This window comes from Nelumbo lutea, chromosome 2, assembly GCF_056320005.1.
Source record: "Nelumbo lutea isolate HS-2025 chromosome 2, American lotus-T2T, whole genome shotgun sequence".
Taxonomy (NCBI): Eukaryota; Viridiplantae; Streptophyta; class Magnoliopsida; order Proteales; family Nelumbonaceae; genus Nelumbo; species Nelumbo lutea.
The window spans coordinates 1,203,164-1,221,975 of NC_142685.1; the positions used below are offsets into that span (position 1 = coordinate 1,203,164).

The 18,812-nt window shown below is 38.2% G+C and overlaps 1 protein-coding gene and 1 long non-coding RNA gene across 3 annotated transcripts in view; both read left to right on the forward strand.

Moving 5' to 3' along the window:
* The window catches only part of LOC148868003 (uncharacterized), a 36,746-nt gene extending 29,370 nt beyond the window's left edge, over positions 1-7,376 (forward strand). The window contains exon 3 of one of the 2 annotated variants that reach the window (XR_016108069.1): positions 422-732. This is a non-coding gene — a long non-coding RNA (uncharacterized LOC148868003). Of the gene's footprint in view, positions 1-421; positions 733-7,117 lie in introns of those variants that run through there. The other variant, XR_016108072.1, reaches the window with a different exon arrangement.
* Positions 7,377-15,574: 8,198 nt separating this feature from the next.
* On the forward strand, positions 15,575-17,366 carry LOC148868006 (WRKY DNA-binding transcription factor 70-like). Its single transcript, XM_088968473.1, has 3 exons — positions 15,575-16,155; positions 16,487-16,591; positions 16,673-17,366. Exons 1-3 carry the CDS (start codon positions 15,803-15,805, stop codon positions 17,217-17,219), a joined length of 1,005 nt encoding a protein of 334 aa, XP_088824599.1. The 5' UTR covers positions 15,575-15,802; the 3' UTR covers positions 17,220-17,366.
* The last annotated feature ends 1,446 nt before the right edge of the window (positions 17,367-18,812 follow it).

An 18,812-nucleotide genomic window follows, 5' to 3' on the forward strand; every position in this document is an offset into this window, starting at 1 on the left:
AGGGACAGTGTTTCCCTCTCCCAGGCATATGCCTTTGTGTTAAGAGAGGAGAGCAAGAGAGATGTGATGATGAAAAATCTTGTTTCTGATCAGTCTGCCATGGTGAGTACTGTGAAATGTTTCTACTTCAGGTAAGGAGGGACCTCCTTGGATTATAGATTATGGAGCATCAAAGCACATGACCCATAGCTCTACTATTTTTTCTTCTTACTGGCTCTGTTCTAGCAGAGATAAGGTCACCATAGCTGATGGATCCCATGTTCCTATTGCTGGGAAAGGATCTATCAAGATTAGTGATTCTATTTCTCCACCCTCAGTCCTTCATGTTCTTAGATTCAGCACTAATTTGCTATATGTTAGTAGTTTGATTAAAAACCTGAAGTGCTTAGTATTTTTTTCTCCTGATCATTGTATTTTGCAGGATTTGGATTCAAAGATGACAATTGGGAGTGGTCGTGAAGTGAACGGGATCTACCTCTTGGATGTTCTTCCTCCTCATCAGAGTCTTCATGTCAGCATGGATAGTGAGTCAGGAACTGTGGATCAAGTTATGCTTTGGCATAATCTTTTGGGCCATTTACCTTTTTCTTCTTTGGGTTTTTTGTTTCCAAAACTTTTTTAGTCTGTTAGTTTGTCAAGTCTAGAGTGTGAAGGTTGTCAACTTGGAAAGCATTGTAGACATTCATTTAAACCTAGTAATAAGATGTGTTATTCTTCTTTTGATGTTATTCATTCGGATGTGTGGAAACCGTACCATGTTCCTTCTATGAGAGGCTATCGATATTTTTTCTTATTTGCGGATGATTTCTCACGATACTCTTGGGTTTACCTGATGAGATCCCGCGATGAAAGACCATCCTTAGTGAGGCAATTTCATCAGATGGTGCTAACACAGTTTGGAACAAGAATAAAGGTGTTCAGATCAGACAATGCTAGGAAATATTTTAAAAAGCACCTTGCTTCATATCTATTAAAACATGGTGTTGTCCATTAGAGCATTTGTCCTTATAGTCCACAACAGAATGGTGTTGCAAAATGGAAGAACAGACACATTGTTGAAATTGCAAGAAGCATGATGAGAACATTTGCAGTTCCAGTTCGGTTTTGGGGTGATGTAGTTCTCGCAACAATATATCTGATTAACAGGGTGCCCTCTCATATACTTGGATTCAACACCCCATTCAGTTTCCTTTTTCCTAAGAAAGGAGATGTTTCATATTCCTTAGGGTGTTTGGGTGTGTCTACTTTGCACATGTCATTGGTCCTCACAGCTCAAAGCTTGATCCCAAGGCAAAGAAGTGTGTCTTCCTTGGATATGCAGAAAATCAGAAATGGTACTGCTATTATGATATAGTCTCTAGGAGCCGGTATGTTAACCATGGATGTCACATTTTTTTAATCCACATACTTCTTTTCAATGAATCCTTCTCAGGGGGAGTGTTTTGGGGAAGTGAGTCAATAGTCTATTCATCTCCCAGTTCCAGTCACTGTGTCTACTCTTGTGCTTGACCATCTTGTGTCACCTACCTTACCACCTCCTTTGCGTCCTACTTCTCAGCATTACTTACGACAGAGACTTCACAAGGAGGTTGATTCCATTTGCAGTAGAACTCACATCACTTCTTATCAATTCCTTGGAGACTCCAAATTCAACTGACATGGATTCAGGTATTCCTCTTAGTCTCACTACAGTTTCAATTCCCATTGATTCTACTAACCCTGTTACATATAACCTTGATCTTCCTATTGCTCTTAGAAAAGGGAAGAGAAAGTGTGCTGCTCATTGTAGTTCACAGTACTTATCCTACGGTGGACTTTCTTCTTCCTACCGTGTTTTTCTTTCCTCCCTTGACATAGTATCTATACCCAAGGGTGTTAGTGAGGCTCTATCTAAACCTGGGTGGAAGACAACTATGCAGGAAAATATGATAAATTTGATTAAGAATCATATATGGGCATTGTGGATCTACCAGAAGGCAATGAGACAATTGGATGCAGATGAATTTATATGGTAAAATATAAGGTAGATGGAAGTATAGAAAGGTACAAGGCAATACTTGTTGCAAAAGGGTACACACACACCTATGGTGTTGATTACTTAAAGATCTTTGCACCAGTTGCAAAGATGACCTCTGTTCGAATACTTATTTCTCTTGCTGCCTCATACTCTTGGCCCTTGTTTCAACTTTATGTGAATAATGCTTTCCTAAATGGGGATATGCAAGATGAAGTGTATATGAATCTTCTTGCTGACTTTTTACAGTGATACTAAAAAGGGAAAGGTATGTAGGCTTAAGAAGTCACTTTATGGCTTGAAACAATCTCCCAGAGCATGGTTTGACAGATTTAGAAAGGCCTTGATTGCTTTTGGATACACTCAGACTCAATCCGATCATACCTTGTTTGTGAAGAAGATGGGACATTTGGTGTCAGTCCTAATTGTTTATGTGGATGATATTATTGTCACGCGGAATGACCTAAGTGAGATTGATTGTCTGAAAAGGAATCTACATAAAGAAGTTGAAATTAAGGATCTTGGAGAACTAAGATATTTCCTTGGCATTGAAATTGCAAGATCAAAACATGAAATTTTTATCTCTCAAAGGAAGTATGTCTTGGATCTTTTCAAGAGACATGGAAGCTTGGAACAAAGGCAACCAGTACCCCTATTGATCAGAACAATAGAATCAATGCATCAGAAGGTGAACCAGTAAAGGACATTGGGAGATATCAGAGACTTGTGGGTCGGCTGCTATAGTTGTGTATGACAAGACCAGACATTTTCTATGCAGTAAGTGTGGTAAGTCAATACATGCATGCTCCACGAGTCCAGCATTGGGAGGCAGTTGACATGATTCTTGCTTATTTGAAAGGAAACACGAGAAGAGGCATATTGTTTACTAATCATGGACAGTTGAAACTAGAGGCTTATACGAATGCAAATTGGGTAGGATGCCTTGATGACAGGAGATCAACTTCAGGAGTGTGCACCCTTGTTGGGGGTAACCTTGTCTCGTGGAAAAGTAAAAAACAAACAGTGGTGGTAAAATCAAGTGTTGAAGCTGAATACAAGGCCATGGCACATGGAGTTTCAGAACTTCTCTGGATTTGTTCCCTATTAGAAAAAAATGGTGTATAGGTAGAAGAACCTATGATGTTATACTATGATAACCAAGCAATAATTAACATTGCCCATAAACCAGTCCAACATGACCAAACTAAGCACATTGAAGTGGATAGACATTTTATTAGAGAAAGAGTAACTTTTGGAGAACTTTGTCTCCCATACATTGCTTCTGATCTACAGCTGGCGAATGTTCTCACAAAAGGTGTTGCAAAGAACAAGCTGAAGCATGATCTATACAAGTTGGGAATGTGTGATATTTACTCCCAACTTGAGGGGGAGCGTTGGGTTGGACCTATTTGTTTTTTATTCTTATTTTAAGCTATTTACTTAGGAAGTTGTTGGGCTTTAGGCCCATCAATTTATGTTTTTAAGTTGTGACTGTTCAACTACATTAATAGCCGCCCTACTAAGGGCATCATTGTAATATCTCATCATTTGAGTTAAGTATAAATATAATTAGAGGTTGGCGGCTAGGTTTAATTTAGAATCCTGGTTGAATTCCTACTTTTTTCTCATTCTCTTTTCTTCTCTACTACTGAAATCTTTATCTTCCTCCCATTTTCCTTTCACAAGAAATTAAACTAAATCTACAATTAGTGATTTTTACTCTAACAAAGAAATGAAAAAAATATTTAACCAAATAAGAAGTCAAAGAGACAACGGCTCAAAGTGAATAACAAATTTGAAGAAAAATAAGAATTTTATTTATTTAAATTTGAATAATACAAAGCATACAATGGTTGGATGAATGAAATATGAAATTTGAAAAATGGAATAAATTAATAAAATATAAAAGTACAATATAATTACAAATTGAAAATAAAAAATTACATTATTAAAAAATACCAAATAATTTAAATAGAATTAAAACAAAATTTACAATAATTTGAAAAAATGCTATACAACTATTGAGTATACAAAAAATATTGACTTCATCATTTTATTCTATTGTTCTTGACTTTGATCATTGTAGGAATTGAAAATGGTGGAGGATAGGGCTATTTATAAGAATTGAAAATAATTTAGTTGCCCAAAATACCCTAACAAAAAGCCATTTTTTAATTGTTGAGAGGGGTATTTTTGGTCATTATAAAGTTATTTATCACTTTATCCAAAATGCCCTCCAAACTAGTTGTTATATAGCTGTGGGGGGGCATTTGTGTCATTCTTTCTCCCCCAAAACCAAAATACATAAATACCCCCCTATATAACTATTTATAGTTGTTGGGATATTTCTATAAAAAAAATCCCAAAAAACTAAAAATAGTCTTTGGGGACCCCCCTAATGGCTAGTTCATTGAGCAGGCTGAGCGTGGCCCGCTACGAGCCATGCCAGCACATGGACCGCGAGTGGCACAACACGCACAATTGTGTCATGACATGCCAGACCGTGGACTTAGAACCCCAGGCCCAACACGACCCGGACCATCGTATTAGGCATAGCACGACCCACGTATTGTCGTGCCGATCCAAATTCAAGTTAGATTGTATTGGGCCACGGACGACATGACCTGATTTACACTTCTACATGATGACCCCAAGAATCACAAAATCAAATAAATTGTAAATCCCAAGGGGAGAGGAAAGGTGCAAAGAGACAACACTGATGGAAGAAAGCGAGCCAAATTTGGATTTGCTTTATGCTTGTATGTGACACCCTTCCTCAGCTTCTCTTTGATGAGGAGACACTCCATCCTGATATTCCTCATTATCCAAGGGGGAATTGACCCTTAAGGCGTCTCCTTCGATTATGATCTCGCAGTCCTTGAAATTGCACCCGAAATTATGCCCTTCCCACGCCGCCCAAACTTCTACTTCATTGATAGTCGATGTCCCCAAAGAATATCTTTTAGCGTCCAAGATGTTGCCTCCTGCATGGTCTCTCACAATAGCCACCACTGAGCATGTACCATTATCCTCGCATGAGGCATAGCCCCTGGGTTGGGAGGGGTCCAACAAATATATTTACACTTTGAGATATTCTTCTTCCATTTCCTTAACCTCTAAGAAGGCTCTCCACAACAAGCTGAGGAGGAGAATCTACATTATAACAAATTTTTTGATTTCTGCTTTCCAAATATACCATTGAATTAATATACACTTTTTCATTCAAATTAGTGTTTTGTGAATTTCTGCCCACCAAACCAGTAGGTCTAAATTAAGGTCATCGCCATTTGTCAAGGTAAAGTTGATCAAGTTCCAAATCTGTCGAGAATAAATATAACCCCTAAAAATATGATTAATATGTTCATCCTCACTGCATCTGTTACAAGACTCATCAATATTACAACTCCTCTTTCCTTTCGAAGGAGGTCCTTTGAAGGAAGTTTCTTGTTCAAATTTATGTGGGGACCAAACTACGAATTTTATTCTCCCTCCATACCCCTCTATCATGATCAATGAAGTCGCACACAAGAGCTGAATCTTCCTCACCTAATTCAGGATTCACGATTACAACAAGGGGTTCTTCACATGCCCACCTATCAGTCCATAAACTAATAGATCTCTGGCACTTAAGATCCTTCTTCATGCCCAAGAAATTCCCTTCTTAGCCTTGACTTCCCATAAATTTCTATTTCTTAAATTTTTACCCTTCACCACTTTAACCCATAGGTTTTCTTCTTCTCTTAGGATTCTCCAGCCCAATGTTGCAAGGCAGCCTTCATTGGCCAACTTAAGAATTTCCAAACTCAACCCACCCCCCGACTTTGGGGAGCAAACTTTGTTCCTTTTCATTAAATGTAGGGGCTTTCTACAAAAGTGCCTTTTTAATGTTAACCCATAGCAAGCTTTGAGACATCATGGAGGGTTATTGAATTTCGGAGAGTTGTTTTTTTATACAAAAGTGCTTTTTTAATGTTAAAAGGATATATTTTCGTAATGTTCATATTTTCTTGTTTTAATATATTTTTATATATTTTTATATGTTTTACTTTTTATTTATATAATTTTTTATATTTCACTCGGTTTGGGTTGGATCCAATCCAGTCTATTTACATTTTAATGTATTGGATTGAATTGGATTTAGACTGCATTGGGTCCAGTCCATTTGTAAGTGGACTCACATTAGACTGGATTTGGTACAGTCGGATTGTACCATGCTTTACTTGAAGTTTATAACCTGCTGCTGCTACTACTTTGTTACTCTCTACACCAAAACATATGAATTAGTTGCCCGATTCAATGATGGCATAAATGAACCATCAATGTACAAGTAAAATTGGGATTTTTCTATTTGTGGAATACTCTGCAGGAGAGATATGTAGAGAGGTAATTTCTATTGAATTTAGACAAATATGGGATATGGGAATATATTTTTCATGCAACATCTTTTTTCTTGCATCCCATATTATTAGTCTAAGTGCAACCATAACTTTTTGGATAAAAAAAAGCATATACTGAGTTTGCAGGGGAGCTTTGCAGGTTGAATCCCACTTGTAATCTAAGCCCAAAAAATTGCGTTTGCACGGCCCATTCCGTCTTGAGGCCCACGGAATCATTCTTGGGCTATAAGTTTTAGGCCTGGTTTTATTTTATTTTTTACAGGTCAGGCTTGGAATTTTTAAATAAACCTAATCTGAGCCCGAGCACAATCAATAATATTATAAATAATAAAAAATATATTAATAGCAGGTATTAGATATCAACTATATTACTATTCTTTTTTTAATATTCTTTTGATGTATAAAATGCACGATTAGGCAATGATTGGGCAGGGACAAATTAAAAATTAAAACATACAAGTAAGATATTGTACAACGTACACACGGGGCTTTTTAACTTTAAATTGGAGCTGAACTCAGGCTTAAGCCTTTATATTAATAAGTGGTAAAGCCTGGTCGGAGCCCAGCCTGTCAGCAAATCTACTACCCATTCCTAATCCCAAGTCAACTATGATTTTATGTGTGTTGAATGAGTTCATATTTCATCCATTAGGATTAGGATGACTCGATTCATCATCTTCAATCTCTTATCATTCTTGTGTTGCAGGTTGGGCCGCACCAACATTTGATTAAAGTGGATAGGTGAAACAGTTGAGAAGTAAAATTGATTACATTGGAAAAGATGGTTCAGCAAACAGGGAAAGGATGAGATGACTGACGAATCCCACCTATCACTTCCCAACACCTACACGTCTGTTAGTCTGTTAGTCTTATACGTACACATATTACTATTGATATAACTGTTCACACTTTTCATTTATTATAAAAACAGGTCAATTCCCCTAATGCAGCCCTTTGGTTTTGAAGTTTGAGCGCCTAATCTGTTATTTCTGCATACTACGGTTTGCCGTTCTCCCGACCCCCGACTCCATCGCCTTTGTGATCATATATCAGCCATTGTATTTGTACACTCTTGTTTAGGAGTAGTTACAAGTACGGTGCGTATTGGTGAAGAAGGTCTGATACCAAGCACCAGCTAAGCAAATCAAGTAGTTCATTCTCGAGTGGCTCAGGGGCAGGCTGTTAGTAATTTGTAATGGTGGATGAAGATAACGTTTTAAAAACTGTCCCGGAACAACAATACCTTTGGCCACCGGTTTTTGGGATCACTGGTTTGACCAAATTAATGGTTTTTGTCCCATGAACAGTTTTAGGGTGAAGGGGAACCAATTTCTTGAATGGCTTCAAGGTTAAATGGTTCAACTGTCTGATTCAACAACAGTTCAAAAATTGATATTAATTGGCCAAGCTTAGTTCGGTCAGGTTAGCCTGCCCTTGGTGAGCTTGGTCAATTAATGACTTTGCCCTCCCCCTTAGCATGTTGCCACTTAGTGGTTTTTGACTGGTGGTCTGTTTTGGCCATATCAGATGCCCCCCCTCCCCCTTTCGAGGATGAGGTACCGTCCAAATTGGCTCGTCTAAAGGAAGTAACAGTTTGATTACTTATGTCTCTAAGCCGATAGGTTAGCTTTGCCCTGTGTTTGTTGAGTTAGCATGGTTTGGCCATTGCCTCAGGTTAGTTTTGCCATCACTTAGGCTTAGCAAGGGAGTTTGCTAGTCAGGTTGATGAAATATGATTTTTTCTCATGTTTCCATAGAAGGCGTCATTTTGTTGATGTTGAAATCGGCCACAAGGGTGCAAATGGAAAGTTGTTACAATAGGTAGAGGTGGATTCAATTTGAGTCGAGCTGAATACTTGGCTATTCGAGCTCAACTCATTGAAACTATTTTAGGCTTGAGCTTGATTTGAGTTAGAGACTTGAACTTGATCTCGATTCGGTTCAAAGCTCGCAAGTTTGAGCTCGACTCGGCTCGATCTCAATTGCAAGTCAAGTTCTTTTCTAAAAAATAAAAATTATACATATAAAAATAAAAAAATACATATAAAATGTTTTTATTTTACATACAAAAAATAAGAATAATAAAAATCATTTACTATTGTACATAAAAAATAAAAAAATATTATATATAAAATATTATTATGTATAATAAAAATTATTTATTATACATATATGTATGTATGTATGTATAATATTATTATGTGTGTGTGTGTGTGTGAATGAAGCCTCATGAGCTGAGCTTCACTTGGCTCAAGCTCGATTCGATTAGCAAACGAGCCTAGATATCAAGCTTGAGCTCGGCTCGAAACTTGGCTTAAACCGAGCCGAGCTCAAATAGCTTGTGAGAAGCTCGACTCGTGGCCACCTCTAACAGTAGGGTATCACATTGGCTACTAAGCAAAGCTTGCAATTAGAAAAGATGTACACAACATAACAATACATTATGCTACTATGCACAAGACATGTTGGACACCTCAACACACTTCCAACCGAGCTCTCCAACTCTCATGGAGTTCTCCAGTTCTCTCTTCCTCATCGAGCTCTCCAACTCTCATGGAGTTCTCCATCACTCTCTCATCGAGATCTCTCTCTCTCCCTCTCTCCCTCTCCCTCTCTCCCTCCCTCTCTCTCTCTCTCTCTCTCTCACACACACACACACACACACAAAGATCTCAAGCTCTCCCTCATCGAGCTCTCTAGCTCTTTCACCAAGCTATCTAGTCTCTCTCCGTGTTCTCACCTCATCTTACTAAGGGGTGTTCTATAGTGTGTATGAGAAATTGGTGGGTGTGGACTAGTCCACACCACACCTAGTGGTAAAGATCAATCCGCACCACACCACAATCCACACATGTTCTGAATTATGGACAAACTATGTGGATTGGACAAGTCCACACCCACAGTGTTGTTTTGTAGGCGTGGTGTGGACTAGTTCATACCACACTTTTTAATTAAATGTATCTCATGTACATTTTATGAATGATCTATACAATCGATCATAAATGTATAATTTTTGCATTAATATTAACCAACAAATATTAATTTTAATAAAATAATAGTAAAATAATTAAAAAGTAAAAGGACTTTTTTGTAAAAAAATTGACCAAGTTTGGTCAATTGAAAATTTCAGTTACGTTTTATAAATAATAGCAATTTGAGTGAGCGGGAGGAAATATGAAGTTGATAGGACAAAATTACCCTTTGTTAAAAACAAAATCCATCGAATCCAAAAAGCATTCATGTTTTATTCGTTTGACTCCATCCATTCAAATTGTGGTTGACTGGAAGCATCTCCAAGTTCGAGTTTGACTCCGTCCATTCAAAATGCGGTTGGCTGAAATCATCGACTCCATCCATTCAAACAACTTTAGATTGGGATGCATTGATTCCATCTGGTGGGAAGCATCAACTCGATCGATTCAAACTGTGGATGGTTGCAAAGACTCCATCTTCAAAGCAATATCCCTCCTAGTTTGAGTTCGAGTGATTTGGAGTCCCATTCTTCATCCAAGTGCAAGTTCAAGTGATTTGGGATCCCATTCTTCATCCAAGTTCGAGTTTGAGTGATCTGGGGTCCCATTCTCCAAGTTCGAGTTTGAAATTATTGTTTGGTTGTTTGTCTTCTCGCAAACTTCAGAGTTAACAAGAAAAAGGTTTCTTCTTCTAACCTCAATATAGGGTCCCATTCCCATTATTTTTTTTCTTGTTTCTTGTTTCTCCAACTCTTTTTAACTGGTTTGGGGAGGTTTTACATATTTTATTTTTTGTTTGTTGTTTCTTTGTATTTGTATTTCATTGTTTAAGTAATTAATGTGATTCTTTGGTCAAATTCTGATTGTGTATTCTTTTGTTTAAAGAATGAAAAAAATCCCTTCCTCTCAAAATGTAAGTAAATGATGATTTAGTTGATTATTTGCAAAATGTAAGTAAAAGAAATAAGACTTAGAAGTCAATAGAAAGTTGGAAATGAATGGTTGCCAAAATTATATAAATGGCAACAATATGATGATCTGAATGCTGAAGAAACTACAATTTCTTTTGACCAAAATATTAGTATATAATAGCTCATAAAATGAGTTAATATACATAGGACTCTACAACCTTAATTATATAAATGACAACCATATGATGATTTGTATGCTGAAGAAGTCCCAGTAGAGGCATTAGAGGCAAAGGTTTATGGTCATGCACAAACATGGCTTGTGTGCTTTAACATCGTGGAATGACACATATCCAATAGATACATGATGCAATTTGGTTTTCTAAGTCTATAAATATGAGAATCATACAGAAACAAGAGGTTCATTGAGTTATAAATGGTTTCGATGGTGTAAGTACCTACAGGGGATAGATGTTCAAAACTTTAATTTATGTATCAAAATTGCAAACAATTATTTGGCCTTTTTAGTGCCGGATGGTTTCTAAGTCTGCAAATATATAAGAATTATACAGAATAAAGAGGTTTAGTGGGTTATAAATGATTTTGATGATGTAATTATGATCCAGAGGGATAGATGTTTGCAACTATAATTTATGTTTCAAAAAGCATTCAAAAAAATTATGTTTAAAAATTGCAAATAATAATCTGATCTGTGTAATGCCGGATGGTATCAAACTCTATAAAAAACTATATAATTTGTGTAATGCCAAATGGTTTCCAACTCTATAATAAACCATCCGTTCTTCTCCATGTTGGATGGTTTATACACTTGTGAGAATTATATACTGCTTTATGGAATGTTGGGCCTTAGATGATTTTGAGGGTGTAAATACTATTTTATCACATGAGGGGCTGAAATTTACAATTGCAATTGAAGATTCAAAATTGCAATAAACCATCCGGTTTGTGTAATGCCAAATGGTTTCCAATTCTATAAAATACTATCCGGTATGTGTAATGCTGGATGTAGACTTGTTCATGGGCCGGGTAGCCCGATGGCCCGGCCCGCACTCCGGTCGGGCTTGCTCATGTAATTAGGACCGTGGGCCTGACCTCGGGCCTAATACAGTAAGCCCGACTGTGTTTCGGGCTAGGCTTGGGATTTGTCAAAAAAGCCTGGCTCGAGCCCGACCCGACCTGACTCAATATTATATATTTTATAAAATATATAATATGTATTTTATATATTATATAAAATATATAAATAATATAATGTTTATTAAAAAATATATATATTTATAATTTAATATATACATTTTTTATTTTTTTCTTTATAATTTCTCTCTCTCTCTCTCTCTCTCTCTCTCTCTCTCTATCTCTATTTAGCCGCTTCAGCAATAGTAACAACATGGGCTAAATTTCGGGCTCGGGCTTTGGCCTTAGAAAAATTTGTTAATATAGAGTGAAAGCCCGGCCCGACCCATAAACAGGTCTAGCTGGATGCTTTCCAACTTTGTAAAACACTATCCAGTCTTTTTGATGTCAGATGGTTTCTAACTTTGTAATAAACCATCTAGTTTGTGTAATGTCAGATGGTTTCCAACTCTATAATAAACCATTTGGTCCTTCCCCATGTTGGATTATGCCTAAATCTGTTAAACACCACCTAGGTTGCTCCATACTATATAGTCTAGGCACAAAACCTGTTCTTGTTGTTAATCATATAAGTAGATATGTAGTTTGAGTATTAATCATAGAGATAATCATTATGAGCTTTATTCAATTGTCTTGCTAATTTAGCCAATCTGAAATTATCATTCACCACCTTCCTCTAGTACACTTGCTTTGAAGATGGAGTTGATGTTTCCTAGCCAGTCGTAGTTCGAATCGATGGAGTTGATGCTTCTTAGCCAAATGGAGTCGATGCTTCCCAATCTGAAGTCGTTTGAATGGATGGAGTCGATGCTTCGTAGCCAATTGCAGTTTGAATCGATTGAGTCGATGCTTCTCAGCCAGATGGAGTCGATGCTTCCCAATTTGAAGTTGTTTGAATGGCTGGAGTCATTTAATGAATGGAATCGAACTCGAACTTGGAGATGCTTCCAACTGAATGGATGGAGTCGAATTTGAACATGGAAAAGATGAACAAAACACGAATGCTTATTAGATTCAATGAATTCTATTTTTAACAAAGGGCAATTTTGTCCTAAAAACTTCATGTTTTCTCCTGCTCACTCAATTTGCTATTATTTCTAAAATATAATTGAAATTATCAATTGACCAAACTTGGTATTTTTTTTTGCAAAAAGTTATTTTAAAAATAAAAAATATATTATTTTATTGATAAAATATTAAAATCTTAAAATTATTATTTTAAAGTATAAAAATTAAAATGAAAGAAAAGTATGTATAAGATATATATTGTATCAAAGTAGAGTGTGGAAATGCTATGAATTGGCTAAATCCATGAGATATATGTGTGGTTGGGATTTTGGGCCGTGGGCGAGGATGGTCTGTGATATAGTATGGATTGGTTCCATCCACAACCAACCAAACGGGGGGGGGGGGGGGGGGGGGGGCTCATCCCGTGGCATGGACTGAAATTGCAGGGGCGGAGCCAAGGGGTGGCGGAGGGGAGCCATGCCTCCCCCCTGTCTTCAAAATTCCTACAAAACCCATTTAAATTCCACTTATATTTTGACCCCCTGACACATTTTTCTTAACTTTTGGCCCCCTATATCTTTAAAATTCCCACAAATCCCATTTAAATTCCATTTATATTGCCAAACAAAACTAAAGCTCCAATGTGAACAGGGTTCCACTCGTAATAAAATCACGTGTGAACACGGTGTCCGATTCGAACGGAATCATTCACCCATGGCCAAACAAAACTAAAGCTCCAATGCATTGGCACTGTACATTATTATATTTATACTCTTTCCAAAGTCCAAACTGAGCCTTAAAGCTCTATCCTACATCCAATGGAACTATAAAAACACCCAAAGAATTGAGAGCGAGAAAGATGCAAATGCAATAATGGATTTTTTAATTGCTAACCAACCTTATTTGACTATTCAAAACCAATCTTTGAACTCTAAGGATGTGATTAACCACATGCCATGATTCTCTCAATGCAATTAACTATATGCTTTTCTTTAAATTATTATTTAATTTAGTAAATTTTAATAAATTAACAAGCTGCCATAAAAAACGTCGGATGGGATTATACGATGCTGAAAGACGTAATTTAAGATTTATTAGTGGATAGTGGAAGACTGGAAGTGATATAATCTAATAAACGTGGTGTTGGTGAGTGGTTTAGGCACGCGCACGGCACACCCCCTATTGGACGCGCACGGCACACCCCCTATTGACCAATAGGGCATCATCGTCACTCATCACTCTTGTGTCTCCCAACGGATAACTTTATAAAAACACAAAAAGAGAGGCTTGAGGAAGGAAGGACCCTTTTCATTTATGATTTACCGTCGCTTTTGTTATCCATTATTACTACACTTGCCTTGGGTTCTGTGAATGAGTTTGAGTTTCATCTCTTCTCACTTCTCATAAAAATTAAAATCTTGAGAACTCGGCGGTTCGCTTCAGTCAATCTAAGGTCCGTTCGAACTTCGAACAGTCTTTAATTCTTTATCGCCCTTTCATTACACATATCTACTCATGAAATAAAGTACATACGTATACGTATGGAGATTTTCTCGATTTTAGGCTGTTCCAACACGTGAACGGGCCTAATACTGATTAAAGCCGATCACAAATTTGGATAGTGCGTCTTCTTGTACCTGTTATTAAGAAAAATTGTTATTGAAATCTTCCTCTTAGTTTGATAATTACTTATCATATAGTTGTAAATAGATCCTTTTTTGTTAGAATCTTCTAAAAAGAATCATGAAAATATCTAAAATATCTGGTTATGTAATTATTTTTGACCAAAATATTTATTTTTCAATTTTCTTTTCTCATATGAATCACTGGTCCAAACACTTTTAATTTCTTTTTAGGAAAATCTATAATACAGGAAAGACATTGTATTTCAAGAGTTTTGACAAATCAAAACCCACCCATGAATAGCACATGCTTGGCTACCACATTTATGATAAGACCAATTGATTAGTCAACAAACATTTTGGGATATCATATCTTTCCGATATCATAGATATCATAGTGGAGCCCTTTCTTGTTTGAAATTGAATTATATTCTAAACTTGTCCTTCATATCAATCAATCAAATGTGAGGCTGCAACTTTTAAATTATATAATTTTTTGTTGTTTATAAAGTTTATATTGTTTTTTCATTTAAAAACTATCCTCATATGAATATTTTGGACAGTTTGATACTTTTTGTTAAAAAAATTTAATAGAAAAAATCTATTTACAATTATTTCAAAAAATTTAGAAAAAGTGATTACAATTATCAAACTTAAGACGTTTCAACAATTTACCCTATATAACTTATAAGCATAAAGGTAACACCCATAAGGGTTTTTTTAATAATTGAACACTATTTATACCAAAGCTCAGCACTCGTACTTTAATACGTTTGTACGATATTTTTTTTTTTGTTTTTTTTTTTTCATGTGTAAGCTTGTGACTTCGTCATCAATCAGCATGTAAATATGTAATGAGTAATGACAGAAACAAAAATAGATAATCACTACATACTCTACCATAATTAGGCAATAGTTATCTAAATAGTAAAGGTTGTTTTCGTCAAACCAGCATCTTTTCATGAAATATGCAATATGCAATCCTCCTCACGCTTTTATCTTTTAAACTATTGGTCTTTAGAAGAGACGGAGAGAGAACAAACGAGACCGGATCTGCCCCCACAGAAGGCGCCTCACACGGGAGATGTTCCTAATGCATGGTGGATGCGCATGTGAGGCGCTCGAGAGTGAGGAGCAGATCTCGTCCCAGAACAAACAAAGGGTATAGTGCTGTGCACTCACAAAACGCACCTCACAGCCCCATCCCACCGTGTGTCGGGAATATCTCTCGCCATAATGGTCATGCATTAGAATTGTTAAGCCATAAATGTGTGCAAGTACGCGCATCATCAACTTGCGAATTTTAAATTAGCGATGCCAGGAGGGCAGCGACGAAACAACAGGCTGACGCCACTCCACTGACGATTCATTTTGACGTCACCTTGTAAAATGATCACCCTTTGTATACGCTCACTACGCTACTACCGCGATTTTTCCAATCAACCTTCCTTTCAACTTCTCTGTATATTTTTTTTTTTTCCTTTCCCAATTGTTTATCTTTTTCTTTTTTAATGTTTATCCTCCTCCTTTGCTCCCCCCGTGCACATAAAAACACCTAAAAAGCAATCTTTTCTCTTCATCTCATCATCATCACTCACCTTCTCTCCCCTTCCCTCACTCCTCCTCAGCCTCAAGGCCCTCAACCGCCGAGGATAACCTTTGAGGAAGGAAAACAAGTCAGAAAGGAGAAGAAGCAGAGCCGCTCATAACATATAAACCAAGCGAGATGGACACAGCTGTTGAATCTCCGTGGCAGGGAAATTTCTCTATTGATCGGAAAAGGCTGATCAACAGTCTCGTGCGAGGCCGTGAACTCACAACCCAACTTCAAACTATCCTTTGCAATTGCCTCGGACATGAGGATGGGTCCTTGTCCACCGAAGATCTCCTCCCAAAAATCTTACGATCCTTCACCGAGGCTATTTCTGCACTCAAGTCCGCTGACTCCGGAGAGGTCTGTCAGAACCCGTCGAGTACGCATGTGAGTTCGCCCAGTTGTGATGGCCCAAGGACGGAAGATTCCGGCGAGAGCAGGAAGTCTCCAGCAGTCAAGGATCGTAGAGGAGGTTACAAGAGAAGGTAATTGGCTGATCACATGCTGAAAAATAATGAAACGAACTTTGTTTTAGGCAAGGAAGATCAAGGGGTAATTTAGTCACCTTGGATGGAATAGAGGCAGAAGAGTCTTTTTCGTCATTTGGATTCTTGGGTACCCACTGGGCACTGGCTGGGAGTTCCAGGTCAAACAAGAGACAAGGGGGATATCTTGATTGCCAGATGACATTGTTGTCCCCAATTCTTTTCCACTGTCATAGTTACCTCTGTTCATTGACAGATAGAGAATGCATTTGGCTTAATTTGGGTAATCGACACTATTTACTAACATGCAGATTTCGTTTCTTGGTTGCAGAAAGGTTTCTGAGACATGGACAAAGATCACTCCCACTCCCATTGACGACGGCCGTGCGTGGCGAAAATACGGCCAAAAAGTGATCCTCAATTGCAAATACCCAAGGTTTGTAGATGATGATGATGATGACGACGAAGCAAATTTATATCATAATAAATTAATTTTTATTATGTGATGATGGAGCAGGAACTATTATAGGTGCACTCACAAAAACGACCAAGGGTGTGCAGCAACCAAACAAGTACAGCAAATTGAAGATGACCCACCAAAGTATCGCACTATATACAAGGGCCAGCACACATGCAAAGATATATCAAAGCCCCCCCAATTCATCATGGACTCTACCCATACAGACTCCTCCTCCTTCGTTCTAAGCTTTCAGTCAGACTCAGACGCTCCAATAACTAACCAGCAGCAGCTCCAGGAGCACCATCCCTTCTTCTCTTCCTCTTTCCCCCCAATAATAAAACAGGAATGCCAGGAAGAAATCCCAAACCATGAGATGGAGGAGCTCACTCACAACCAGCAATCTTCATCACAATGTTTTCTGCCATCTGTCCCTACATCAGCGTTGCCATCCACACCCGGGTCTGATCATGGGGATGTGATTTCGGGCGTCTACTCGTGTAGCACCAGCTCTCACAGTCTGGACATGAGCTTCGTCGGGATGGGGTCCGTCGGTGACTTTGATGATGTTTTCCGTTTTGATGATGATGACTTTTTTCCGGCTTAATTCGTTCGGTGCATGTAATTGTGTAAAGTGAAGTGAAACTTGGAAATTTGGTTGTACGATACCATCACCATCATCATGTATTTCCCCTGTTACATTACTTGTCTACTTCTTTCTCTGATATAAAAAATGGACTGAGATCCACTCTCATCCTGATCGAATTCCCCTGTTGCATTACTTGTCTACTTTCTCTGATATAAAAATTGGAATGAGATCCACTCTCATCCTGATCGAATTCTCCTGTTACATTACTTTGTCTACTTCTTTCTCTGATATAAAAAGTTGACTGAGATCCACTCTCATCCTGATCGAATTCCCCTGTTACATTACTTGTCTACTTCTTTCTCTGATATAAAAATTGGAATTAGATCCACTCTCATCCTGATCGAATTCCCCTGTTACATTACTTGTCTACTTCTTTCTCTGATATAAAAATTGGACTGAGATCCACTCTCATCCTGATCGAATGCATCATGTGGAATTAATGGAGTTAGGGAACCAATTTGGTGTGGTACACACAGACAAGGAGATTTGACCCGACTCGACAAGTTTTCTGGGCTTTGGTTGGTTTTGTTTGTTTTTGGCGAGCTGACCTGAAAGCCCATCCAGAAAAAAAAAATTATACTAATTACTAGTATAACATTTCTATGTACATGAGTAACATTTCTACTACTAAGTGATATAATATGTATTTTTGCTCCTTGCATTGCACGCTCGATACAAGTTAGTTTGATACTTTACTGACCGGTAAGCCAGAAATTCTATTACTTATGTGGACCAGTTCTTTGACCCATTCTACACGTACGCGCATTCATTAGGTCCCCTTTACATAATTATATGTAAGAATCAATGGTAAATTAGATATTGGTACCTGATGGAGCGCGATCCGGCCGATCTTAGCTGTCCGCTGCGTTGCTTCCGAACGGGGTAGCAGGGAACCTGAAACGGAGGAGATGGGGAAACTCCGGGGGCAACCCGGTGTAGAGGCTCCGAAGCTCAAGTTAGAATCTTTCAAAAGCAAGGTAATACCAGATAGCGCAAAGTTTGCATACCTCCGTTGTCGGGGGGCAGGGGGTCTTATAGTCACTTCGTGTACTCGTCCCGAGGCCCTTGTCAGATCGGGTATGATTACCCTTGCGCTTGTCAACTCGGCCGTCGTCCCTTCTGTTGAGATAGAACCGTCACTGCCTAACCGTCTAACTGGAGATGGCGGCGTCAGTGGCGGTGGCAGGTGGCCGTTTAGAGTGCTGCTGCCAAACGTCAGATCCCAAGTCAGTCAGGCGTGGCGCCCTCGGGCACGGAATTCCCTGGTGTTAGGCATGGTACGACTTGTTTGGCTTTGGTGCCTAGAAGATGATGCGAAGTGCTGAGCGAGGCGGTCTTGAGCTCGGAGGTATCCCGAACTGTTACAAGGTGGGTCAGTTCGGCGAAGTGTCCCGAGCTGTTACAAGGTGGGTCAGTTCGGCGATGTTTATTCTGAGCTGTTACAAGGTGGGTCAGTTCGGCGATGTCTATTCCGAGCTGTTACAAGGTGGTAGAGTTCGGCGATGTTTATCCCGAGCTGTTACAAGGTGGGTCAGTTCGGCGATGTTTATC

What these genes read in the sequence shown, in the direction of transcription:
- LOC148868006 (XM_088968473.1), top strand. Translation starts at nt 15,803, where the DNA reads ATGGACACAGCTGTTGAATCTCCGTGGCAGGGAAATTTCTCTATTGAT. An exon ending in AGAGGAGGTTACAAGAGAAG is followed by an intron (nt 16,156 to 16,486) that starts GTAATTGGCTGA and finishes TCTTGGTTGCAG; the next exon opens with AAAGGTTTCTGAGACATGGA. An exon ending in CTCAATTGCAAATACCCAAG is followed by an intron (nt 16,592 to 16,672) that starts GTTTGTAGATGA and finishes ATGATGGAGCAG; the next exon opens with GAACTATTATAGGTGCACTC.